Genomic DNA, 27,837 nt, shown 5'->3' with positions numbered 1-27,837 from the left:
CTTCGAGTTGTTTGCGGAAACTCCGATCAGCGACTTCGACTTTGTGCCATTAAACTGCAATCAGCGACTTCGGCTTTTTGAATTTTTTCTCTCAATCTTTTCAGGGTACGAACTGAGGGTACGAACTGTTCAGGGTACAAACTAGGTTGCACCCTAAATATAGCCATAGCCAAATTAATTATGGGAAAGTTTCATCAAGGCTGTAAAAATTTTTTGAAAAAAGTTGTTTAAATATTTAAGCATACTTATGCTTTTGTACAGCGTTGATATATATAGCATAAAAAAATATTTGCCTGTTAGTAATAACTTCTACTCTATAACATGAGTCGTTCTCCTCCAAGATCATGGTACCCACATCCAGGTATGCAACAATTCAAATAATAACAAAACAATATCGTAGTTTATAAAGCAATTGATATGGCTTTGCGGAAAACGAATATCCTTTCAGACTAAACATACACTCAGGGGTTCACGTCTTTTATGCGCAGACAGTTAGGCGCTGGTCAAATAGGCGCGCACACTGTGGCGTCAGGATATTTAGGTGCGGAGCACTGTGGCGCCCGTTCATTTTAGATGCTATTCCTAGTAAAGTCTGCAGATTGTATCAGCTCAGCTTGGGCAAAACCTAGTCGGGGTTTTGACGGAAAACTAAGTTACTCTTCACTCAAGCCAATCACCCGCTTAAATATAGGCTACGGTATATTTTTTACTGATGTTTAGTGTGGTTATTATTTGACTACAATAATTTATTGATAAAGCTGTCGCCGACGCAAACCTGGACTAACAAATAAATGTCAAACACGCGTATTAAAAAAACTATATATTTTTCTGTTCGGTATAACATTTTGTATAAAAAGCATTGCCGGTTTAAGCAGCTTCACTCAAGGAAGCCATGACATATTTTTCTGCTCAATACAACAGTTTGTGTGAAAAGCATTGCCGGATAAAGCAGCTTCACTCAATGAAGCCATGACTAACAACAAATAAATGCATGCGCATTAACAAAACAACATATTTTCTGTTCAATGTAACATTTTGTGTGAAAAGCATTGCCCTACCTGCCAAGCTGATACAATCTGCAGACTTTACTAGGAATAGTACCTAAATGAACGGGCGCCACAGTGCTCCGCACCTAAATATCCTGACGCCACAGTGTGCGCGCCTATTTGTGCGCCACAGTGTGCGCGCCTATTTGACCTGCGCCTAAAAGACTTGCTCCCTCATACAGTAACTGGTAATATTTTTTCATGAAATTGCAATTACAGGTGAAATTAGTTAATTGCATTCTGCTTACAGCAAGGATGGCAGCGAAAGACCAAAACGTCAACAAAGTCAGCTGCCACTTGAACATATTTAAGCAAAACACAAAAATTAAGGAACATAATACTGGTACTTAACATAATACGCTGAAACAACAAAAACAAAGCACCATAAAGACTATGTGCAAGGAGATAAGCAAATGATATGCTTCAGGGAGGGATTACTTTGTAATTGTTTTAAAAAAACATTCGTATTTAAATGTAAAAGTTCTGTGAGATTTTTTACAGTACGTGTAGTGAATGCCGGGAGCAAGTCTTTTAGGCGCTGACAATTAGGCGCTGGTCTAATAGGCGCGCACACTGTGGCGTCTGGATATTTAGGCGCGGAGCACTGTGGCGCCCGGTCATTTAGGTGCTATTCCTAGTAAAGTATGCAGATTGTATCAGCTTGGCAGGTAGGGGCGTAGGGCCATGCTTTTCACACAAAATATATTGTTTTGTTAATGCGTGTGCGTTGTTGGTCATGGCTTCAGTGAGTGAAGTTGCTTAAACCGGCAATGCTTTTTCACACAAAATGTTATGTTCAACAGAAAAAATATATGGGTGAAGCTGCTTAAACCGGCAATGCTTTTCACACAAAATGTTATATTGAACAGAAAAATATGTCATGGCTTCCGTGAGTGAAGCTGTTGAAACCGGCAAACGTAGACTGAAGCTGTTGAAACCGGCGACGTAGACGCACAATCTTGACATCAAATGACAGCATACATCTTCAGCTATCCGAAGATGCAAAGCTTTGCAATAAAATTTAAAACGTTCAATGTACAACTAGCAACTTTCCACAACTAGCAACTTCGGATAGCTGAAGATGTATGCTTTCATTTGATGTCAAGATTGTGCGTCTACGTCGATCACATGAGATGTTTTTACGGCGTAAATACAACAGATTTGTGTGAAAAATGTCTGGTTATTTAGATTAAACGTCTGGACCTCGGTGGTTGCGAAACAATTAAGTCAAATAATAACTACACTAAACATCAGTAAAATCATACCGTAGCCTATATTGAAGCGGGTGGTTAAAATTTTGGTGTGCAGTGCCTGATTTGCAAGTAGCCTAGGCTACAGCAAAGAACCCACAGCAAGTTCTTTTGTTTGAGAAGGTAGGCTACACGAGGTGGAAGGATGAAGATTTTTATTAAACAATTAATAAATACGGAAAATGCGCAATCAAACACTGCAAATAAATAATAAAATACAATGAACATAAAAAAGGTAATTTGAAATGTTAAGGTCCCATGTGGAAGTTGTGGCTCACTCCTCTAAGAAACTCCCACATTGTTTGACTGGGGCCGCCACTTCTCCCGATGAAGCGATTCACCAAAGTTAACAGCCTTTCGTCTGCATCTCTGTACTTTCTACGCTTTGCTGGCGGAGCATATCCAGCAATCATTTGCTCGTACTCCAGGTCACGAGATTTTTGCACCTTCCGCAAACTGTCGATCAATTTCCAAAGTGTTGAGTGGTCCATTCCCAGCTCACTTTGGATTCTCCTGTGTGCGGCTTCGGCATGGTTGTTTGTTCGATCCTAAAAACCAACACTGCATTACCATATGAATGATGAGTCATAGCAACCTATTGTAAAGTAACGTAAGCTACTCTACACCAAGGCAGGACGCATTCTTCTGCATAACTCTGTGCCTAAACCGCGAATCATATCTGGTTCAGCGGTCAGTGTAGCAGCTTACCTGGTCATGAAGCACTCGGTCGTGAACGTTCCACATTTCCAATGGAAACATGGGGTTTCGTCTCCCGCCACCGTTTCGTCGTCGCCCTAAACAAAGCAAGCAATGGTTAACGTGAATTAAGCTGTAACATCAAGTAAGTTAGACTAATCGAAAAAGCAGTGTCGTAAAATTGCGTTATTATTGCGTTGCCATTATTGCCAGCGTGTTTCCTTTACTGTGCTTGTGGCTGGTAGATTGCTACGTGACTCTGCTTACTCGATGAGTCTGCTACTCACACTGTAGTGCAGTGGCTAGGAAACGTTGCATGCTGTTTAGTATGAGCGCATCTTTTATTATCATTCTATTTTATGTTCCATAGAATTAAGTTTGTAACTAGCTTATTAAAGCCTTACAAAGGTTAACTTAAACTAAATGTATTTTAGTACAAGCAGTTTGCAAGCATAGGCTATGCTATAAATTAGATAACCAAAGCTCAAACCTGAAGCAGCTCAATGCTCACCTACATAGTTGTCTTCTAACCAATCGATCAGAAATTGCAATTCTTGCGGCAAGTAGTTTTCCAAAGCTATCAATGCTTCTTCCACGCGTGCAATTGGAACAAAAGCCACCGCCACTAATGTTTTGCAATGGAGCGCGTACTCAGAGTCATTGCGGTAACGCCGAATAGCTCCTGGTATTGAGTTGAGGTGCTTTTGCATGTTATGGGTGAGATGATATAAGCACCCGAATATTTGCGTTGACGGAAATGTGTCCTTGGCTGCCTGGAACGCCGCCGTTTCGAAATCCATTGAAATTCCCATTGGCTACAAAAGACATCAATAAGGTCTAAGCGTAAATTCGTAACTGCAGTCTACAACTGTGTATGAGCGTAAAGCCAACTGGTGGTAAAGTAAAAATCAGTAAAAGCTACAATAAGGCAATTCATTGGACTTACGTTTAGTGTTGGCATCAAATGACGCATTATTTCGAAGAAAGCTTGATAAGTCCGTCTGCTTTTATTGGGTAGTAAGGCGTACAGCAGAGGCAGCACCCAACCTTGTCTCTTTACAAGAACCACGTAGAGCTATGAAACCATAAAAAAGGTAAGGATTTAATAATGTGATTTTTCAAAATCTGATGTTCTGGACAAAGCAACATTGACATATCAATGGCGTAATTTAATTTTACCTGCCCTTGGTTGTACAGAGGTGGTGTGATGCTAAACGTTCCATCCATAAACAGGTGATTCGCATCAGTTGGGTTGCTTGCCCATGTCAGATTGCTTTCCCTTCCGAAAACTAGTATTCTCCGGCTTCCTGTGGCGGCACCCGTGTCGTGCAGTAAAAAGTTTTCTTCTGAAAATACACCATTTACAACTACTTGTATTGGCAAATCGCCCAGGACATGAAGTGATAAGTAGGGCCCGCAAAAGTCAATAAAGTCAAAAATTTTTAAGGACCTCGCCTATCCACGAATAAAGTTGTTTTCAGCACCTAAGGGACTGTTTCTAAGCAGTTTATAGGTCAAAATAAAGTCAAAATTGACAATAAAGTCAAAATTTTCAATAAAGTCAAAACTTGTCAAATTGTGGCTTTTGACAAACTTTTTGTGTTTCTTGAGAGTAATTTCTGTCAAAATCCTCGTGGAAGCATTGTAAATCAGGAACTGCGACACAATTAAACCATATTAACCCATAAAAGCAGGAAATATGTCACAATGCCCACGAATCAGCAGTAGGCTACCTTTTATCGCAAATTGCCCATTGTTTATTCATTGTTACGTGTTTAAATAATACAGCTTCGGTAGAGAGTTTGTCTTGTTGAACCATAGGCATACGAAGCCGAGCAACGTTATCAAGTTTAACATATTAAAGATTATTGTATTTAAATAATTTTTATAAAATGCTCCCTCTTCACAAACGTAGTCTTTTCGAAAATGTACAGTTTGGATTTTAGGAACGGCCAAGCTAAATCGCCTTCAGCAAAGTTTAGACAGATTTGTGGAGATTTTCCTATCACCGAAAAACACGACGCACTTTTTATAATCCATAAAAACGTTGACTTTTCGACAAAATATTACGTTTGGGTCTGAAATCGACAAAATATTATGTTTGGGTAACTGGTATCAATTCAAGGAAGAACTGTGGCCTCTACAAATAAGCAATTTCGTTACGTCGAAATAAAGTCAAAATTTGATAAAAATAAAGTCAAAAAAAATCTTTTTTTAGCTCAAAATAAAAATGGCCCTAGTGACAAGCTATTAATTATGGGCCTATTGCTTTAGAGAGCAAGCTTACTTACCTTGCCCAGAAGCTGGACAGTAAGACCGGTATTGCTGAGGTATAACAAGTTCCTCTAGTGTTTGCGGATTGGGCGGAACGCCGTTAGCAATATTTCTCTTTCTTTGTATTGTTCGCTTTAAACTAGCTTTCCTTATACCGGTTAAAGCAGCTTCACTCACGGAAGCCATGACTTCGTTGATCATTTGGGCAGGTTGTTCTAAGGTTGCCACGGCGCGGTCCCTGACATGATGCTTCACCGTTTCAACCTCCACAGTCATGGCACTGGAATCGTGGTTGTGTCGATTGATTTGTTTGATGATCTGAAAACAAATCTTGCGTTTTTTCAGTCCGCTTTGCTAACTACAGAGTATCACGAGGCAACACTAAAGGTAGGCCCATTGACTTATAGTTGCACAAACTGTGCACTGTAGCCTGACAGATCACTCGACCAATTACAACTTGCTTAAAAACCACTTTCATAACTTCACGTGTAAAAAATATTACATTTAAACTAATAGGAAAATCTATCTAATAGTTTTTAATGTAGGCTACAGTTTTTCAGGCTGTAGCTTAATCGCTTTGGACATCTCAAGTTTGTACAAACTATAGGCTACCATTAATTAATCAAAGTTGTGCGCTTTTAAACATTTTGAAAGTCATTTACCAAACAAGCACTGGTTTACTATTGACCTAGTCAAGAAAAGCATTTATGTTGAAAAATACCTGAATGCACTATTACTTAGCGCTGCCTACTCCTAGAAGACAATTTCGCACCCCGTAGCCTACTACTAGAAATCCTTGTAGCCTACGATTGCTACATGTCTTCTTGCTAATCTATGTTCACAGCAATTTATTTAGTGGTAGGCCTACTGCTTAGCTTAAAATATCTTTGTTGATACCAATCAACTTTCAGTGCTTTTTCAAGAATAATTTCTAGCGAGAAAAGTGCAACATCGACAAGACTTTGTTTTTGTTTAATAATAGTTACGTAGCCCACGCCATATTACCTCGTTTGTTGTAGTATCCGTGTGAATTCGAACTTTGCATCCCTCGTTTCGACCAACACAACGCCAAAACTTCTTAGTTTTATCGACACTCGTTTTTTCAAATGTATACATGAAGCCATCAGCAGTAATTTTTTCACGATTACGTGAAGTTGAAATAGTCGAAGCTGCCATATCAATCTTTGCTTTACGATGTAGCAAACTTACCAAACTTTTCGGTGCAAATGAAGTGCTCAGATCCAACATCGGCTTATATGCAGAGCAATTCGAGCAGTAGACGACCTGATCTCCACAGGACACGTACTTCTGGAGTAGAAAATTACCAAACTTTTCTGTGCACACATGCAGTGCTCAGACCCTATGTCGGCTTATATGCAGGGCAATTATAGCAGTAGACCACCTGATCTCCACAGGACACGTACTTCTGGAGTAGAAGTTGCCGGTTTAAAGGCGCAGCTTTGTGCAATCTGTTACCTTTAACAATTACTTCTACTTGAGACGGATAGATCGTGTCGAGATGAGGTGCGGGAAAACGCTCTAGTACTCTTGATATTAGCACATCTCTACAGGACATTTGCAATGCATCCTGAACACAAGTTGCAGCCAGATGGAACTTTACTTAATCTGTTATCTTTCGCAATTACTTCTGTTCGGGATGAATTGGCCATGTGACGAGAACGCGTAAGACGCTCTACTACTGTTGATATGAATACATTTCTACAGGGCATATAGGCTACACCCTGGCTACAAGTTGCAAGCATAATAGTGCGACTTCGCTCGTTATTAAACCTAGTCGGGTTTTGACGGAAAACTAAGTTACTCTTCACTCAAGCCTACCGCCCGCTTGAATACAGGCTACGGTAAATTTTTTACTGATGTTTAGTGTAGTAATTATTTGACCTAACAAAAATGAACTCAATAATGTTCGGAAACTTGAATAATTTATTGATAAAGCTTTCACCGACGCAAACCTGGACTAACAACAAATAAATGCCGAACACGCGCACGCCGCATTAAAATGCAATATATTTTTCTGTTCAATACAACATTTTATGTGAAAATCATTGCCGGTTTCAACAGCTTCACTCACGGAAGCCATGACATATTTTTCTGTTCAATATAACATTTTGTGTGAAAATCATTGCCGGTTTAAGCAGCTTCACCCATATATTTTTTCTGTTGAACATAACATTTTGTGTGAAAAAGCATTGCCGGTTTAAGCAACTTCACTCACTGAAGCCATGACCAACAACGCACACACATTAACAAAACAATATATTTTGTGTGAAAAGCATGGCCCTACGCCCCTACCTGCCAAGCTAATACAATCTGCATACTTTACTAGGAATAGCACCTAAATGACCGGGCGCCACAGTGCTCCGCGCCTAAATATCCAGACGCCACAGTGTGCGCGCCTATTAGACCAGCGCCTAACTGTCAGCGCCTAAAAGACGTGGACCCTGAATGCCTGGAATAATTTACCACCAACAGTTATAAATGCACTTAGCTTGAATGCATAGGCAAGGCTTGACAAGCACTGGAGCAGTGATCCATTGAAATTTATCTTGAAATCATCTTATGATGTTATGTAGGCTATTAAGTGACAGTTACTATTGTGTATGTATTTTTCATGTACATATGATCGTATTTTTTCATTTTCTGCTCTCACTAATCTGTCTTCTAAAAGTTTATGTATATATAATTATATATATGTTATTATAGATGGTTAGAGTTATTAGTTATGAAACTAGCTGTTAACCTAATTAACAGCAAATGCGTTATGTATATCAGAATGATAAAAAAGCACCTCGGTGCTTACAACATCAAATATTTATTATTATTATTATTATTAAGATGTTTCTTATAGTTTTTTTGGTATTTGATTCTATAGTAAAACTGCATTGAAATATAGCATTTTCTTACTAAAGTTTGATTTTATAGATGGCAAATATAGATCATTATTTTTTTGCTTTGGTGGGTGCTATGCTTGTGAATTTTTTTTACATAAGCAAAGCAGCCAACAAAGGCCTGTGGCAGCATTTTGTGCACATATTTTTGTACACGAACTTCGCAGGATTTGCTTCTTGCTGGCTTATTACATTTATTTCATCATGCAATTGTAATTGACTAAATGTCTGAAAGAAAAGCAAATAATTCGTATAGCAAACATTTAATTGTCAGCGAAAAAAAAGTCTAATTGTTGAAAAATGCGATTTTATGAGAGAGAAATACAGGAGAGATGTTGTCGACCATCGGGCGTGGGCGACTTAAAACCTACAAGTGCTGTTTGCAGTGTTAAGGAGGGAAGTAAAAAAATGAAATCACAAGACAAGCATGTGACATTTTACGTTTTGTAATTAAAAATTCAAACTTGACTGTTGACAAAGTACTAGTTTACAGTAACAGCGCTTAAATCACATGCATCCCATTGAGAAAAAACACACTCCACATCTGCATGAGAACCTTCGTCCCTAAAAGCTTCAAAACCACCCTGAACATGTCATTGCTGATTCTTTCAGGCTGGGATTTCCACCACGTCAATGGTGTTACCATATTGAGCACATCTTCATGTATACCCGGTAGTGTAAGAGGCCCATTGTTAGCATGATAGTTATGTAATGTAAATGTTAGGACTAATGTCACCAGCAAAATAATTCCATTGCTGCATCAATCTCATCCAAAGATTGCTTTTTGTCTTCATATCCTTATAAACTCTCCATAAAGGTTTTGACTGATTTGTTTGGTTTAATTTAAACGACAGTTGAAAAGAACATGATTTCATCATTGAATCTACTTCACCTAATGGCTTTATTGTATTATTTTGGCATGGAAGCAAGCTAATAAACTAATGATGCCGATAAACTTAACTACATAACTAGGTCAAAGATACTGTAAGCATCTAATCTGTAATACTGTAATCATCATCACTGCATCCAGTTGGCTTTTTTTTAAGTGGCTACCATAATTCAGTAGACTAATCAACAAGTTTACCTGAAGCATTTTTTTATCCACAGCAAATTGTTTGGTAGACTTTTGGTGAAACTGGTTTTGTAGCCTATTTGTTACAGATAGCTTTCTCACTACATACGCTACGAAACTGCCCTGCTGTATTAACTGACTGTGTATGGTTTTATGTTTGTTTTTTTCTCTTATTGTATTTAGGATACTAGACTGATTTCTGTAGATTTCATGACTTCTGGTGCAACATTCAATCATGTGATCAAAATTCAAAAAAACCTTGTTATTATAATTGGGTGTTTTTAAACCTTGAGTTATCATAATCGCATCTGTAGTTTGAAAAAGTTTTAGATCATTATATATTTAATATCACTGTATTTGTAGATAAGGATCGTAAACCACCTCCGGATTGGCACAAACACCAGGATTACAATAAAGAAAGAAATCCTCCTCGTTCATATTCAATGAGAAGTGATCCTCCTAAAGATCCAAGAATTCGCCACCATGAGAGCAGTCAACGTCTAAATAACGTACACATGTCACGACCTAAAAGTCCTGATGTCCACCACTTATCACATACAAGATCATCAGAGCGACGACTGAGTCCTAGTCGAGAACCATCTTTTAGCCACAAAGATGAAAGAATGTCAAGTTCAAGGACACATTGGTCACATTCCGAAAGATCTTCAAGAAGACCTCAAAGTCCACCAAGACGACCTATTGATTCTTACAGAAGATCGCCAAGTCCCAGAAGAGATAGATTCTGTAGTCCACCGAGGAACTCACAACCATATGATAGGCGACCTGCATCTCCTCCATGGGCTCACAGACCTCCTCCACCCCACCGATTTGTTATGGGAAGCAGAAGTCCCCCCTCACATTGGCCTAAACGTGACCACCATTTTCATGAATTTCACAGAAGTCCTCCAAGAGATAGTTGGAGACCACCACATGCTGAATGGGATAGATATCATGGTCCTCCTCCACCACATAGACACTCGCCACCCCGGCGAGAACACTCGTCTTTTGAATCAAGGGACAGAAGATGGCCAGACAGACCAATGTCACCTTCAGGTATGCCGATTTCATTATATGTTTTAATAACAACGTGATGCAAACAAAATTATGTGCTAGTTCATGTATGAATACAAAGCTTTGTGGGAAAATGTTATCTAAATACACACACATAATCAATTAATTACATGCATTAGGGTGTTGCAGGCGCCCCATGAAATTTTAATCTTGGTTTCACCATGCTTACCTTTTTTGTGGTACTGTGTTTAGATCAGTAGACCACAAATATGAAGTTTCATAAATTTTCATCGACGTTTACCTCCACCGCCGAGGCCATTTTGAGGCCCACTTTTTGAAATTTTTCATGTATTTTGCCACTAGAGGGCAGTGTATAAGTTTTTCAATATTGGGGTATATTTAAAGGATGCCCTATGATGTTCTGAATTGTTTAAAAAAAAAATCGGAGAAATGGGATAAGTATATCCTAAAATATTCAAGTTTTGTCACTCATTTTTTGCACATCACTGCCCCTAGTGGTGAAAAGAAAAATTAAAATATCTTGAAAACTACTCATCATATTGTTATGGAACTTGCATGCACCCCCCCATTTTCATGGGTAAGGAATTTGATTTCAGCAATATTTTTGCAAAATATTACCACTAGAGGGTGGTAGTTCTAATTTTGAACTATTTTTCTGTGAAAAGGCGATATTGTTGCATTTCTTGAGCTGTGCTTCTGAAGAATACAATTTCATGGCTTATGCACAACAAAATTTATTCAATTGTAAAGAAACTGCATGCATACCTGTACTATATATATCAATAAATCCAAACAGGCAATGTGAGTCTTAGTTAACACAATTTCCGCAAAGGCAGTTTTGTGTTGATAAACGACGTTTTCTAAGATTTGGTATCTTTCTTCAATCCTCCTCCACCGCTTGAATATAGTTTTGCGGATTTTTTTCTTGTTTTGCTACATGAAGAAAGTTGGATACCAGTTTTACCCTTCTCTCTGCTGTATCATTACAGACTCTGAGTGCACTTATGATACCATTAGCAGAAGCATTGCCATCATCTATTTCGGGTGTTTGACATGAAAAGTTGTTGAAATGTGCAAAAGTTCAAAAAACATTTTGCTGCTGGCATTTGCATAGGAGCACAATGACAATGAGTTATCATTAACAATGTCTGGCAGCTCTGGCTTACCGTATCCATTACCAAACCTGTTTGTAACCTGGCCATGGAAACTTGCATTTAAATGCAGCAGAGTTCTAGCCAAAGCTTCCTTTTCATCAATAGTGACTTGTTCGAATGTTCGTCCCATAGAGCTAATGGGATCAGCTCCCCAGTTACATACCATGTGTGCCTACCTAAAGCATTTAAAGCAGCAATACTGATAGTTTTGTCTACTGCATCATAGCTTTTGATATTACTTACCAGTTGCAAATCTTCTCGGGGTGCTGATGCAGCAATTGGACAGTTGAACCACCATTTATTAAATTAATACAAAAGCACAAAGGTCAACAAATCACTCTAATTTTTGTATTTGTGACTTGGAAATGATTCCTTGCGGTAGAAAGTCTTACAGCATAACTATCTTATAGCAATAGAGCTGCTTTCCCATCCACCTTGCTCGATGGACTGTACCACATTTCATGAAGTTGTACTGTCCACTGTTGATTCCAATCTACACCGTCATCAGGTCTAAAAGTTCTTTGTAATCACCCCTCTGATAGTTTTGCATATCTCTCTCAAACTTTATGTGCTTACACTTTTCTGCTTTGAGTTGTTACAAATTCTCCCAACTCTTTTGAGGATTTTTGGTGTGCAGTACAACTGCAGCATGTGGGGTTGCATTGAATACTTTGTTCCGGAATCTTTCGAATAGTTCAATGCCTGGAGATCTTGACGTTTCGACTTACAGGGCTTCCCACACATGAGAAAGTATAACTTCTCCAATATGTTTTCTGCATGCTAGGCAGAGAAGTGGTTTGTCTAGCTTTATTTGAAAAAAAATGCATGCAGCAGAGAGATGGCTTGAAAAAAGTTTTTGGGTGTTGTTGTTTTAAATTTTTTCTTTTTTTTAAGGCCATTTCTCTGCTGCATGCATTTCTCTCTGCTGTCCATCGAGCAAGGTGGATGGGAAAGCAGCTTTATTGCTATGAGATAGTAATGCTGCAAGACTTTCTACCGCAAGGAATCATTTCCAAGTCACAAATACAAAACATAGAGTGATTTGTTGACCTTTGCAGTTTTGTATTTAATGGATGGTGGTTCAACTGTCCAATTGCTGCATCAGCACCCCGAGAAGATTTGCAACTGGTAAGTGACATCAAAAGCTATGCTGCAGTAGACAAAATTATCAGTCTTGCTGCTTTAAAAGCTTTAGGTAGGCACACATGGTATGTAACTGGGGAGCTGATCCCCTTAGTTCTATGGGACAAACAAGTCACTATTGATGAAAAGGAAGCTTTGGCTGGAACTCTGCTGCGTTTAAATGCAAGTTTCCATGGCCAGGTTACAAACAGGTTTGGTAATGGATACGGTAAGCCCAGAGCTGCCAGACATTGTTAATGGTAACTCACTGTCATTGTGCTCCTATGCAAATGCCAGCAGCAAAATGTTATTTGAACTTTTGCACATTTCAACAACTTTTCATGTCAAACACCCAAAAAAGTGGGAAATAGATGATGGCTATGCTTCTGCTAATGGTATCATAAGTGCACTCAGAGTCTGTAATGATTCAGAAGAGAGAGGGGTAAAACTGGTATCCGACTTTCTTCATCTAGCAAAACAAAAAAAAAATCTGCAAAACTATATTCAAGTGGTGGAGGAGGATCGAAGGAAGATACCAAATCTTAGAAAACGTCATTTATCAACACAATGAAAATGCACAACTGCCTTTGCGGAAATTGTGTTAACTAAGACTCACATTGCCTGTTTGGATTTATTGATATGGTACATGCATGCATGCAGTTTCTTTACAATTGAATAAATTTTGTTGTGCATAAGCCATGAAATTGTATTCTTCAGAAGCACAGCTCAAGAAATGCAACAATATCGCCTTTTCACAGGAAAATAGTTCAAACTTAGAACTACCACCCTCTAGTGGTAATATTTTGCAAAAATATTGCTGAAATCAAATTCCTTACCCATGAAAATGGGGGGGTGCATGCAAGTTCCATAACAATATGATGAGTAGTTTTCAAGATATTTTAACTTTTTTTTTACCACTAGGGGCAGTATTGTGCAAAAAATGAGTGACAAAACTTGAATATTTTAGGATATACTTATCCCATTTCTCCAATTTTTTTTTTAAACAATTCAGAACATCATAGAGCATCTTTTAAATGTACCCCCAATATTGCAAAACTTATACACTGCCCTCTAGTGGCAAAATACATAAAAAATTTCAAAAAGTGGGCCTCAAAATGGCCTCGGCGGTGGAGGTAAACGTCGATGAAAATTTATGAAACTTCATATTTGTGATCTACTGAGCTAAACACAGTACCACAAAAAAGGTAAGCAAAATCTAAGAGAGTCGGGGCGCCTGCAACACCCTAACATGCATAATACCTCAAGTCTCACATGCAATGAATCTTTCATTGGTTACATTCTACCACAGTTGTCACCTGATTATGAAAAACGTTCTGCTCCACAACAAAGAGCAGGCTAGTTTTCTAGAGATGAATAAATTAAAAATATTCCCCTGTGCGATCAATATTTTAGTAAAATCAACATGCACTTGTCTCCAAATGCTTAAGTTATGTTTGTATTACAGAGTTTAGCTATTTCAATCTTGATATGCAATGCGGCACTGCTAATGAATACATCTTTCACATTGATAAAAATTGACATATGTTTTAGTTTCTCCGCCCTTTTCTGACGCTGATCCAAGGCGAAGCAGTCAGGTAAAAATATCTTATAGTGTGTTAATGCGTGTAATGCACAACTGCATAACTGCATCTCAGAGACAGGGTTTTCTAAACACACAATTTTGGTAGCCTACACATTAACACTGTATGGTATATTGTAATGGTCAACGTTTTCTGACTTAAACGTCTTCTGTCTTTTGGGTTTTAAGTCATTTTGTGCATTCATGTAATAGTCGTTTTATTTTTCTTGAAACTCATCTATTGCTTGTGTGCTTAGAAGTATGGCGAGCCCTCTTTGAATGAAAAACGTATGGATGAACTTTACGACCTTCCTGACTATGATCCTGATGAGCCAGCAGGTATGGCTGTGTTTTGATTGTGATGAATCGTTGCGGACGCGGTAGAAGACTAGTTATTAGGGTGGAGTGAAAAATTTTTTTTTTTTCAAATCAAAAAATCAGATTAACCAAAAGTGGCGTATGGACCTAAAACCAACTTCTGAGAAGGTTTTGGGTTTGTGCCACCTACACCGAGGTGGCCCATAATTTTTAAAGGTCATCCGAGGGTCAAATTTCATGAAAATCCCATAACTTGGAAACCGGTTAAGCTAGAATGTTGGTTTTTGGCTTAAAAGTTCCAGAAGGTCCATGTTTATATATGCTCTAATGCAACTTTTGTCTCTATTTTAACTATATAAGCTGATAATAATAAAAAATGACGTTTTAGTTTGAAAGCTATGTAATGTGGAGAAGTGAAAATGCTATATTTGAACTATTTGCACCCATAGTTGTGTGTTAAGGCATAATAGGTACAAACTGACTAAGTACTGCTTAAAATACTTTCTAAGTAGTTGGTACAAAGGATATGCAAGCAGCAATCATGGATATGTGACAAACAAACTCAATGACAAAAATGATGTAGCAAAGACTCATATGCAATAATGTTGCAATGCTATTTGACATCAAGTTTCAAAATTTACATCTTTGGTTTCCATGAAATTTATAAGAAACTACTTACAATCAGAGTCGCATTATAAAAATTATCATGTGGTGAAAAAATATTGAAAACCTTCAACCTGAAAACATCAGCACTATCAAAGTCAGAAAAAATATATTTCGACTCTAATCCATTGCGAATTTGGGCAAGGCTGACTCTGCTTTGGTAAAGACCCTTGGTAAAGACCAACCTTAATCCACCACTGTTTGCAATGAGTGTTACAGAAACCATGACATCAACTCATTTATAATTACACATATCCAATAACGATACACAGCCAGGGGCTCCAAGAAGGGGGAAAGTCGGGCAACTTTCCCCCCTAGCATAATATTGTAAAGGAAAAACAAATGCAGAGAAGGATGGATTTGAAACTGCTCAAGTAGGCTTCTTGAATGAGGCAGCTTTATTTTGAATTTCCTATGTGGCCTGGTTACACTTGAAAATGACACAAGCTACAGTTGATCACTTACTCCAAAAATGATATGACCACGAGAGTCAAACCAGCGCTGTGTGATCTCGAGCCGGGCGCATAACCACTGAGCTAACACCGGTGGACTTACGCCTGGCCAATGCAGTTTTTGAAGCCAAGGTTCCGTTGGTCAAGCAAAAATAGTAGGCTACACGCTTAGCCAATTGCAGCAGCACCAGTTTTTAAGTTAAAACAATAGAAAATTGATGATGCAGAAATCAGTAGGCTTAACAGGCATCAAATTTTACGTCTTGAAACAGTTTAACAATGCCTACCTTAATACAAGAATGATTCGTTCTTGATGAGATACATTTGAAGTTGCATATGCTATGATCGAAAAATACTTGGAACTGCCTATTTTATTCAAAAATTTGTTTTTTTTTAAGTTGTTACACTATCATTTTAGTGGCAAAAATGGGCCCCCCTCAAACGTGCACAAACGAAAAACTACTCGTTTTTCCTTCACAATATTATGCTAGGGGGGAAAGTTGCCCGACTTTCCCCCTCTCGGAGCCCCTGGCTGTGTATTGCCATTGGATATGTGTAATTATAAATGAGTTGATGTCATGGTTTCTGTAACACTCATTGCAAACAGTGGTGGATTAAGGTTGGCAAGGGTCTTTACCAAAGCAGAGTCAGCCTTGCCCAAATTTGTAATGGATTAGAGTAGAAATATATTTTTTCTGACTTTGATGGTCCTAATGTTTTCAGGTTGAAGATTTTCAATATTTTTTCACCACATGATATTTTTTATAATGTGACCCTGATTGTAAGTAGTTTCTAATAAATTTCATGGAAACCAAAGATGTAAATTTTGAAACTTAATGTCAAATAGCATTGTAACATTATTGCATTTGAGTCTTTGCTACATTATTTTTGTCATTGAGTTTGTTTGTCACATATCCATGATTGTTGCTTGCATATCCTTTGTACCAACTACTTAGAAAGTATTTTAAGCAGTACTTAGTCAGTTTGTACCTATTATGCTTCAACACATAACTATGGGTGCAAATAGTTCAAATATAGCATTTTCAATTCTCCACATTACATAGCTTTCAAACTAAAACGTCATTTTTTATTATTATCAGCTTATGTAGTTAAAATAGAGACAAAAGTTGCATTAGAGCATATATAAACATGGACCTTCTGGAACTTTTAAGCCAAAAACCAACATTCTAGCTTAACCGGTTTCCAAGTTATGGGATTTTCATGAAATTTGACCCTCGGATGACCTTTAAAAATTATGGGCCACCTCGGTGTAGGTGGCACAAACCCAAAACCTTCTCAGAAGTTGGTTTTAGGTCCACTCCATACGCCAATTTTGGTTAATCTGATTTTTTGATTTGAAAAAAAAATTTTTTTTCACTCCACCCTACTAGTTATCGACAACCAAGATACGAGGGGTGTATAAAAAGTAATGAGCCTCAAGAACATACACAGTTGACACAAACAGCTAGAGCTCGACCGATATATCGGTCAGCCGATATGTATCGGCCGATATCAGGTGTAGCCGATATATCGTATCGGCTATTTTTCGCCGATAAACATCGGCCAGCAAAAGCACACTCAAAGCCAGCCATGCATGCCTTTAGAAGAAACACTTAAGTTTCTCAAACGTGCTTGCATAGCACAAACAATTGCTGTGAGAATATAATTTCCCGCCCATTCTAGTGCGAGCATCTAGAAAATGTTAATGCTGTATCCCTTAGCTTCCATTCAAGCAGGAAAAATTTCGAGTTTTACGTTGCTTCAACGATTGATGACATTTAATCAGTGTAACAAAGGTGAATTTTTCGCTAAGAATCGATGGGAGTGCGGGTGTACTTCTACACTAACCACGCACAGCTTATTTCAAGTCTTACGTCACAATGCCTGGCTTTGATCTCCGAGTGATATTGATAAGGCAAGATTCGTTACAAAATGAGATCATACGAGTAGGCTATCGCAGCAAGACGCAGCAAAATTTGTCAAGTTTTGGTATTACAGTAAGAAAGAAAAGGTCCAGGGAAAATTAACTTTTGTTCACATGACACGCAAAAATAAACCCAAAGAAAAAATCCTAGTGAAACTTTGCACAGAAGAAAATAGTAGCGTCATTGTAGAAGTTGCAAAAATAAAGAAAAAATCCTGGTGAAACTTTGCACAGAAGAAAATAGTAGCGTCATTGTAGAAGTTGCAAAAATAAACCCAAAGAAAAAAGCCTAGTGAGACTTTGCACAGAAGAAAATAGTAGCGTCATTATAGAAGTTTTCCGATTCGTGCCCAGAGCATTGTGACGCAAGAAGCCACACGACCTCTTTCGGTGGAAGTTATGCGGCGTAATTAAGCAAGCAACCACCTGCGCCGAGTCCCGGGCGGGTGGGCCGCGCCCGCCGAACATTTCAGGAATTAAAAAAAAAAATTAATTCAATTTTAAGTCCAAAAATTTCTGTAACCATCTGCCACCTTCTAATACTAGCCTACTTACCTTATTCGCAAGGTTTTGTCGCCATATGATAGGCCCTACTAATTAAGCGATTAGTTTTCGTCAATTATTGCCATGTTACATTCATGCAACGTTAAACAACGTTGATTCACCGTTAGACGAGCAAAAGTGTCCGGCCGCGCCGTTTGTCTCCACTCTGCCACTCGTAAGCCCAGTGCTATAAATCAAGTAAATTGCGCAAACCTGTGAGGAACTTCATTCGCAGCAAAAGTCTGACCGCAATTTCCACTGCTGTTACATCGTTTTAACATCGCCAGATGTTAAATCGGTGTAAAAACTGTAGCATTGTTCTTTAAAGGAGTAATTTTCTCTCAAACGACGTCATCAATTAACTCTGCTGCTAAAATGCTTTATGTTGTCGTCTCAACCATCACAGTTGCGTCTGTTACGTCACTGATATTAAACTGTGCACTACTGAACAGTGCACTCTGCACACGTGTTAGTTTGGCCGGATGAAACCGTTGGTTGTCACTCATTAGTTGCAATTCAGCTCCTTCGTTAACTGTTCTATTGTAGATTCAATGTAAGCTCGGTTCAATAGCGCAGTTTATCGCTAGATATTTGCAATTTATAGTAGTAGGAACTAGGAAGCCTAGATCTTGGTGGCAGGAAAACAACAGTGGAGTTCTACATTATTATTGGTGATCACGACGTGACGTGACAGTATGTGTTCGCCCGCCCAGCTATTTTGAAAACTCGGCGCCTATGACAGCAACCAATGCATAAACTTTCTTGGACAGGTTTGTTGCTTAATAACCTTGTTGGTAACAAATTTTTCGTAATTGATATATATCGGCCGATATATCGGTATCGGCCTAAAAATTTCATAAATATCGGTATCGGCCTGAAAAAGTGATATCGGTCGAGCTCTACAAACAGCGTCGGCCTTTTTCAATATTCTTCCTTATCTAACTTATGCATTTTTTTTGTTAGGCTCATTACTTTTGACACACCCCTTAACCACAAAAAATCTGGAACTTTCACTGACTTGAACGACAAATAATTTTTCTTTGCTGATACCATAGCATGACTAAATGTGGCAAGAATTAGCTATTCACTGCCCAGAAACACGAAGCAGCTGTGTACCGTTGGATAAACTTGGCTTCGAATGCTAGCATGCATATGTAACTTTACTCCCAGATGACTAACCATGAGCTGGCTCTGAATGAAAACCCGATGAGATCAAGCTCGGTACACGACATTATGACGCGATTTATGCTATCACGCCCGAATGACGCGAGACTTAGTTGTTTTTTCAAACCTTAATGAAATTCCTCTTAAAATTTTTCACATTGCTTGGGTTTGGTGGTGCTGTTGATCTTTCCCAAGGAAATGATGCACTAATATTTGAATTCATTCATTGCGTTTCATAGCTCTTTTATATATTACAGGACAAGAGTACGTGACGCCCGTTTCCGGGTTCTTCTGCAAGGTGTGTCATAAATTCTACAACTCGGAAGTGTCGGCGAAAATAAATCACTGCAAATCGAAAAGCCATTATGACAAGTTTTCTGTGAGTCATTTTTTGCAACTTATTATAACGTCAAGTCTGATACGGAATGCTTATTTAGCAATAAATTATTCAATTTTTGTACATTTTGAGTTGATTTCAAACATGTTCTTTGAATATTGGAAACTCGCGTGGTGAAACAGCTTAGACGTTTTCAGTTAGGCTCGCGGAATGTTTTTGTAAACGACTAATATGACAACGGATGTGATGATGTCCAAGTTGCTTTTGTGTCAAAACAATGAAGTTTTTCTTTTCTGTTTCACTTTTAGCAGCATAAAACCAAACGGTCTCGATGTAAAGTCTCAGTGTGGAACGCAACAGATGACACAGAGAAAAATCTCATAACCAAAATTGACTATTTATCAGCGGCCTTTTCTGTATTTAGAAATGGTTGTCAGAAGTCCAAGTTGCGGAACTCGTTCAGCGGCAACAGGGTACTTGCAACGGGGCAGAGCAAGCGAAGACTGACCAGCCCAACCCAGCCAAGCAACCTAAACTGGAGCAGCAGACGAGTTCCAGCAGTAGAAAGACGGCGCCAAAGATAGATTTGGGTAGTTTCTTATCCACTTGTGGGAGTTCGTTAACTGCAGTCCTTCTAACTTCTAATAATTAGGGTTGAGTTAAATAACATCCTGGACGATATGGAAGTGAAGATACATATCTCTCTAAGTCAATACAGTAGGATTCGGCATTAGTAACATTTCGGGGGTCTGCTACTATTCGGTGAGTCCGATTCGATGAGAGCCTTTTCGGTGAGAGCCTTTTTCGGAGAGTTCCCTATTCGGTGATTTTTTGAAATTTATTCTGAAAATTATCGGGTACCGTAGCCTAATTATCATTGCCGCTTTCACATCGTTTTAACGTCGCTAAACGTTGAAATAAGACCTTAACCCCTAAGTCCTAACCCCTGAAACGGCAATGATAATTAGGCTACGGTACCCGATAATTTAAAAAAAAATCATCGAATAGGGAACTCTCCGAAAAAGGCTCTCACCGAATAGGGAACTCACCAAATCGGACTCACCGAAACGGGCCATTCCGACATTTCGGTATGGTGGTTTCTATTATTAAACTAGATAGCTTATAATTTTGCTATGATATCTTCGACCGTAGTGATACATTTTCGAAGGTCCTTTCAGGTGTCATTATGGGCAAATTCTATTGTGTGTTCCAGAACTACCCAGATTGCAACCTTGAATCGCTTTGTTTATGTGAAAATAGTGAATGAATTTTTCAAATTTAGATGATTGCTATTTTGCATTGGTCAAATGCTGGCATTTGCACAACAACCTAACCTCTTAGTGTAATTTATTAAGAATCGATTTCGCTATAGTAATAGCATCTTCAAATAGCACATGTTAAAAATTAAATTTGAAGAATACGTAAAACAAAAAAAAAGCAAACTCCGATATTCAACACGCATAAAAAATTTATTTTTTTATAGATGATTACATAATATTAAAATCAAAAGCTGCAAGCCTAAATCTTAAACTGGCGTTCTGCCACGATTTCTAACAATATACTGGTACAAAATTCAAGAAATGCATGAACGTATATCATCCATTAAGTAGGCTAAATTACAACAATCAAGACGAATACGAAGAAAAACGAATTTAGTTTGCAATCCATTGCCATAAGTTTACATTGATACAACGTCAAAGGGAATATAGTGTGAATGGGCATGGTTAAAGAATCTACACTACATGGGTCGGAGATTGCTGATGACATGGAAGTAACAAAACAGACTGAGTGATCGGTCGGATCCATTTTTGTATGTTGATGGTGGCTTTGATTTTATGTAGCCATGCAATGTCTAAATATTGTTTGTTGTGTTGTTCGGCGAAACTGACAACAAAGCAGTCTGCCACAGCCGGTTTCTTTTTCAGTTCCGTGTTGTGGAGTTTTGCATAATGTTTCAATTAGAGATGTACCGATACCAATATTTTGGCCGATACCGATCCCGATACCGATATCACTTTTTTAGGCCGATACCGATACTGATACCGATATTTTGGCCGATACTTTGGTGTTACAAAAAGAAGCAATTTTGGTATTTGCAAGGAATTATATCAAATGCTAAGATTTACCTTACTTGCATAAAACTATTAAAACAAGCTTTCAATTGGCATAATTTATTAAAGATTCAAGAATCCAATCTCAACCGCATTGTTGTGTCATAATAGTAGGTTTTAGTAATGAAAGGCCACCATAATTGAGGATTGGGGTATAAGGGAAGAAACATTACATCATAATTGGGGTTTCTGAAAAAAAAGTGTTTGCGCAAACTCTCCAAATAGGCTATCATAATTGATAATAAGATGTAAAATGTAAACCAAGTGATTTGTGTAGTCGTACAAAAACTATTCGACAAGTAATGTGCAACCTAAGGACGCTTGTTGTTTGGTTGAAAAGCTTTTGCCAGGCCAAGACTACCCAGGTAGCAAAAACCCACAATTCTGCATCGCTCCCACCCCGCCAAACGCTCAAAAAACTAATGCAACTCAGCTGCCCCCAGCAAGCCGGCTCCACCAGTCGGCAATTCAACTTCCACCCTTAGTCGCAACAAACTCACCAAGCCCAAACAATGTCATGGCAGAATAAGTAGGCCCAAAAAGAAAGCAATGGGACCACGAATCCTCACCAAACCAATCAAAATGGGCCCGTTGCGCCCAAGATGACAACCTCATTGCGAAGAAAGGAGCATCCCCCAGTCCACCAGCACAAGGCTGAGCACTCACCAGCACAGCGAGCTGCCGCGACCCGCCAACCACGACGGTGTAGCTTCCACACTAGCCATTTCAATTCTTGTCGATGTCAATTCTTGCTACAAAACGGCTGCCGAGAAACATATAGTTGATCGGATGGTCTAAATGGCTAGCGTGGAAGCTACACCGTTATGACCAGCGAATCGCAACAGCCCGCCGCACCAGTGAGCGCCCAGCCCCGTGCCGACAGCAGGGAAGGACACTGAAACAAAACGTTTTGTTTGAGTAAAAGAATCACTGTAAGCAAACAATGCCTGAAGTCATGGGAGTGTGAGGTATCAAAAATTTGAACCTCAGGTTGTTATTTTTCTACTTTAATGTGACGTTAGTTACTACTTTAAAAGTCTATATCTTTGCTTCTGCAGAAAATCCGCAGCAAACGCCTTTTTTATACATGTTTAGTATCGGCCACAGTATCGGCCAAATTTTGCCGATACCGATACTCAAAAAATGGCCGATATCACCGATACCGATATATCGGTACATCTCTAGTTTCAATAATGCTGCTTTGTCACCGGATTTATCACAGTAATTAAAGCAAAAGTAATCCGAAATACTGTAGATCTATGTGTGGCCCAACATGTGAGTAAATCTTTCAAATGTATTCGAAACTTTGCTGAATCGTCCAGTAAGTTGGGAAAAGACTGAAGTATAATTTTGCTTTTTCTATTTTTAGAAGCGATGCAATACTCAAGCCTCTTAGATCTTTCCGAACGTGTTGCCAAGTTTATGCAAAAGGAGAAAAAACAAGGCCGAAGGATTTCTGCAAACGACCCAACAGAGGTACGTGATGTCATCTAGCATAGGTTTCCGAACTTACTACGCGGCACCATTTGCTGGCTGATCGTGAAGATGTCTCTGCAAGACTTTTCTATTTAAAAGAGATGTGATTTTACGATACAAAGTTTGCATGACGCAGAGGTTCACTAAAAAGTGCTTCATCACCCACAAATGGAGAGGAACCTCAGCCAAGACATGCAAACACTATCAGCATACCTCCAGAAATGGAAGCTACAGCTCAGCAAGTCAAAGACAGTGTCGGCGGCCTTCCACCTTAACAACCGGGAGGCACAGCGTGAGATAAACATCAACATTGATGGGGAACGCCTGCCCTACTGTGCCGAACCTACATACCTCGGCATAACCCTGGACAGGTCACTCACGTACCGCTGGCACTTGAAGTCACTGCGCAAAAAACTATCTACACGCGTCGCACTTTTGAGGCGATTGGCGGGTTCCGGCTGGGGAGCTGGTGCTAAAACTCTTCGTACAGCTACCCTAGCCCTTGTTCATTCCACCGCTGAGTACTGCTCGCCGGTCTGGTGTCGTAGTTCTTATACCCACCAGATTGATACCACCATCAACGACGCACTGCGTACTGTGACTGGATGCCTGCGTCCCACTCCAACGGACTGCTTACCCATCCTAGCAAGCATCCAACCCGCTGAGCTACGCCGTAAAGGAGCCACGATTTCTCTCGCTCGCCCCGCTTTGGACCCCCGACCATCTCCATTCAACATTCAAGCGACCACCACCTATAAAGCAGCGGCTGAAATCAAGACGCCCCTTTGTGCCTGCCGCACAACAACTACTTAAGAACGCAGAAGAACTTGGTTTAAGTGCGGCACACTGGACGAACCACATGTGGAACACGGAGTGGCAAAATCACACCTCCACGCTCCGTGACTTCATACCCGACGCCGATCCCCGCCCACCAGGGATGTCCCTCACAAGGCTTGCGTGGGTCAGGCTTATCCGCCTGCGAACTGGCGTCGGCCGTTTTCGTTCGGACATGCACAAGTGGGGCCTGGCTCCTTCATCAGAATGCGAGTGTGGTGCCACGGAACAGACCGCAGACCATGTCATCCACCACTGCCTAACCCACCGGCCTCCACACGGTGCGCATGGTCTGAGGGTCCTGGACGACGAGACTGCTGAGTGGCTGAAGATTTCCTGCCCTCCAAATCTAGCCTGGAAAGATCGCTCCTACGCCATCATCATCACCCACAAATAGAATACTATGAATCGACTGTATGACATTCTGTGATTGTTTGTTGTTGAAATTTTAGTCTTCTCTGCTATTCCGTGGAAACGTTTGCTATCCGAAACAGGGCCGACATTCAAAACGCATTTTGTTCGCATTTTCCTGATTTTGTATGAAAATGCACGATACGCATTTCCAGAAGTCTTCTATATTGTTGATCGTATCACTATAAAGAAAAATATTCTTTCAGGCCCGAAACCCCGCTGAACCGACCGAGAATGGACGGGACCAAAGCAGTGATGATTCGGACAGCCAGGTTTTAATCACCAACGATACGAACGAAAATGGCTCAGGTAGCACGTAGTACAATCCACAGGCTTATCATGGTTTAAAACTGAATGAGTCTCGGTTTCACGCTTTGTGGAGTATATGACAATTAAGATTCCTGATGTATGCCACTTAACTCTATTTTTCATAAGGCTGTGTCTAATATGATGTTGCAGTTATTAGTAATTGTGGATTTGGAAGGATTTTGTTAATAAAGCCATACACTTAATAAAAAAAAGAACTTTAATGAGGAAAGACATCATATTTGCCTGCAACCGCCGCATTCAGTTTTTGTAGAATTTCTTTCCATCCATTCTCATCCAAATTCGGTGGCCAAATTTTTTCTTGCAGCGATTATTTTCACTCCTTTTCTCTATCCCGTTCTGTACATAGAATCTTTTTTCTTCAGTCCAACCTTGTCTACCTCATCATTCATTCCGAACGTCTCCGTTTCCTCTTCCCATCCACCTTTAATGCTAATGCCTTTCTGAGAAAAAGTTCCTTCTTCCCTCTTTAGCAAATGCCCAGATTTTAGCAAATACGACTTTACTCCGTATGCTCTTGCAAGTTGGTCTATGGCCTCCCTCATTTCCACCATATCCATCAGTTTTTCTGTATTTTTTCCTCGTTTTTACTCTCTCAACCCTGGCCTGCAATCAGTTCGATTCTCCGCAATGTTATTTGACCTCGTTCTAATAACTAACCAGCTACAAAGTGACATGTTGAATACTTCAGACTCCGTGGATGCAACTCTCTACAATATTCGAAAGCTGAAGGTCAACGAATTGAAAGTGAATCTTGAAAGGAGAGGAATGAAGTCAACCGGCCTCAAACCACTGCTGCGCAATCGTTTGGAAAAGGTGATCAAAAAATCTTTTCGATGTTGATCTGAGAAGACATGTTTTGCTGTGCTACACACGGCTCGTGGTAAACATTAAAAATAATTCACATAACGGCCGAGAGACGGCGATTTCTTTATCACTATTGTAAAATGCGAAAGACGTCCATTCTGGTTTTTCCTTTTCTACCAATGATGTCTTAAATAAAACTTCACTTGTCCTTTCATGGCTAGTAAACTCAACGATAACGTGTTGTCTACAGAAAATGCTTTCCTGATATAATGTATGGTGGTGTATAACTGGTGTAAACATTAACGTCTCCCATAAATATTTCTTTGTTTTTATCGGGTCTGGAAATTTTTGTTTAAAAATAAAATTAAAAGTATATCGGAGTTGTGTGTGGCCGGCAATATGTAGCCCTACGGTAGCAAGACAAGGATTCTGGAAGAGAGAGTGAACTTGGCTTCTGAAAAGAATGATCAGAGCAATGCATGGGATAAGAAGGAAAAAAACTGAAGAACTAATGGATGTGCTAGAGATAAATGAGGGAGACTATAATTAACTTGCAAGAGGATCTGGAGTAAGATAGGCATGTGCTAAAGAGGGAGGGAGGTTATTTCGAAAACGTTGACTGAAATTAGGTGGAAAGAGGAAAATGTGACTTCCAAAAGGCACACGTGAGGAATGAGGCTGACAAGATGGGGCTGAAGATGGACAGAATGAGACGGAAAAAAGGAGTGTAGACAATTGCTGCACGGAAAGAATCGGTCATACCCACTGGTGGGAACAATCGCCGAATTTGCAACGCTTGTGATAAGTTTCTTGAACCAAATTGTTTTCCCGACGTTGATGTGAACACGATTGAACAATATAAAATTTGTTTTACGCTTATGGACTAAATGTTCTATGAGTAATAAAGCAAAAATTGATAATTACACGCAATTTATTTATAATTTAAAATCTTTGCGGCCAGCTTGGTCCTGTTATTACGTCTTCACGGCCCACAAGAACAAACAGCTATCTGTTACTTTCTACATTTTCAATCGCTGTTGTTTCAATCAGCTAAAAGCACGAGCTCTGGCTTTGATTATTATTTTATACTAAAGATCCCTGGTCGAAATTCGACCAGGCCTCTTTAAAGGAAAATGGAGAGAGATAGGCTACTAATGTGTATTTATTTTAGGTTCTTATGGCGGAAGCCGGAAGAGGGCAACACATAAAGGAAGAACCTTAAACACAAGTAGGGTGGCAAAGTTGGATCCACGGAATGTGTCTCCCATTGTGATAGGAGAATGAACAACTGATAGCTTTCAACAAACACGCTGCTGAGAGAAGAGCGTGGAAGCAATCCTCGTGAAGACAAGCAACTTTGTGGTGCTGTAGCCAGTGAAGCTCCTCATGCGTGGGCGACTTTCGTGCCAACGTATAAACGTAATAATTGTGAAGAAAAAAAGTTCCATCTCAGGTTGAATAGCAAGGTTTAATTTGCGGCTTTTTCGACAAAGCTCAGCTTTGGTACCGTCGGATAGGATAAATTGTTACTTCTGCAGCTTCTTGTGATTCATCTCATGTATATACTGTTTTTATCGCATTCACAATAAAACATTGTTGACTGTGTCGAGCCTAATTTGTCTGCTCCAAACCGTGGACAATGTTGCTTCATTCTGGCAAAACTTTTGATACGCACAATCGTCGTCGTGTGAGCCTCTGGGGCCGAGGGTCTATCCTTTTACCACCCCAAAGTCACGATGCTCCCCCGGACTACACTGGAAGGCTACAGAGAGCAGCCAGTGTTTGGTTTCATCATCTATGACGCGCAGACTTTCCACTCCGTTAGGTGGCTTGAAGATGGTACAATGACATCAAACTACGCAAGGATCAAGCAAAAGGGCGTTCAAATCTTGCATTTAAGCAGCAACTGATTGCTGAGGTGGTTATGCGCAAAGTTTGTCGGGCTACTGGTTGTGCGCCTAAACAACGTATTTTAAAAGTGCAACTGCACGATGACTTTTACCGCACTTTATCTGAAAAGGCATGTTTCAATCTATAAACACCAACCTCGCTCTTACATTTTAAGCAGGGATGGAGGAACCACGTGGGCCTGGGCCCACCTACTTTATTTTCTGGGTGGGCCTGGCCCACCCACTTTTGAAAGCCAAATATTTTTGAAAAGGTAGCGAAAGATTTGACCAAGATAACCTGCAGTTTTTTGTGATATAGAGAAAATAATTTTAGCTGCAGCAAGGGTAGAGGATGCAGCGACTTTGTCTCTAAAAAAGGCACTTAAACTAGGCTAGATGGGGATATTGATGTTAATTCTCTCGAAAACGAACTCAAGCTGTTAAAAT

At 39.5% G+C, this 27,837-nt stretch overlaps 1 protein-coding gene across 3 annotated transcripts; it reads left to right on the top strand.

The window, feature by feature from the left end:
• The first annotated feature begins 259 nt into the window (after nucleotides 1-259).
• On the top strand, nucleotides 260-27,099 carry LOC145782484 (uncharacterized). 3 transcript variants are annotated; one of them, XM_082594283.1, is made up of 10 exons: nucleotides 260-361; nucleotides 9,611-10,300; nucleotides 14,107-14,150; nucleotides 14,395-14,473; nucleotides 19,456-19,577; nucleotides 19,960-20,125; nucleotides 23,016-23,122; nucleotides 24,574-24,676; nucleotides 25,386-25,510; nucleotides 26,673-27,099. In XM_082594283.1, exons 1-10 carry the CDS (start codon nucleotides 322-324, stop codon nucleotides 26,721-26,723), a joined length of 1,527 nt encoding a protein of 508 aa, XP_082450409.1. In that variant the 5' UTR covers nucleotides 260-321; the 3' UTR covers nucleotides 26,724-27,099. The 3 variants fall into 3 exon arrangements, with proteins under 3 accessions (XP_082450409.1, XP_082450410.1, XP_082450408.1); XM_082594284.1 differs by having other exon boundaries at nucleotides 14,392-14,473; nucleotides 23,019-23,122; XM_082594282.1 differs by having other exon boundaries at nucleotides 14,392-14,473.
• The last annotated feature ends 738 nt before the right edge of the window (nucleotides 27,100-27,837 follow it).

This window comes from Aplidium turbinatum, chromosome 13, assembly GCF_918807975.1.
Source record: "Aplidium turbinatum chromosome 13, kaAplTurb1.1, whole genome shotgun sequence".
Taxonomy (NCBI): domain Eukaryota; kingdom Metazoa; phylum Chordata; class Ascidiacea; order Aplousobranchia; family Polyclinidae; genus Aplidium; species Aplidium turbinatum.
This window is presented reverse-complemented; position numbering and strand designations above follow the sequence as displayed.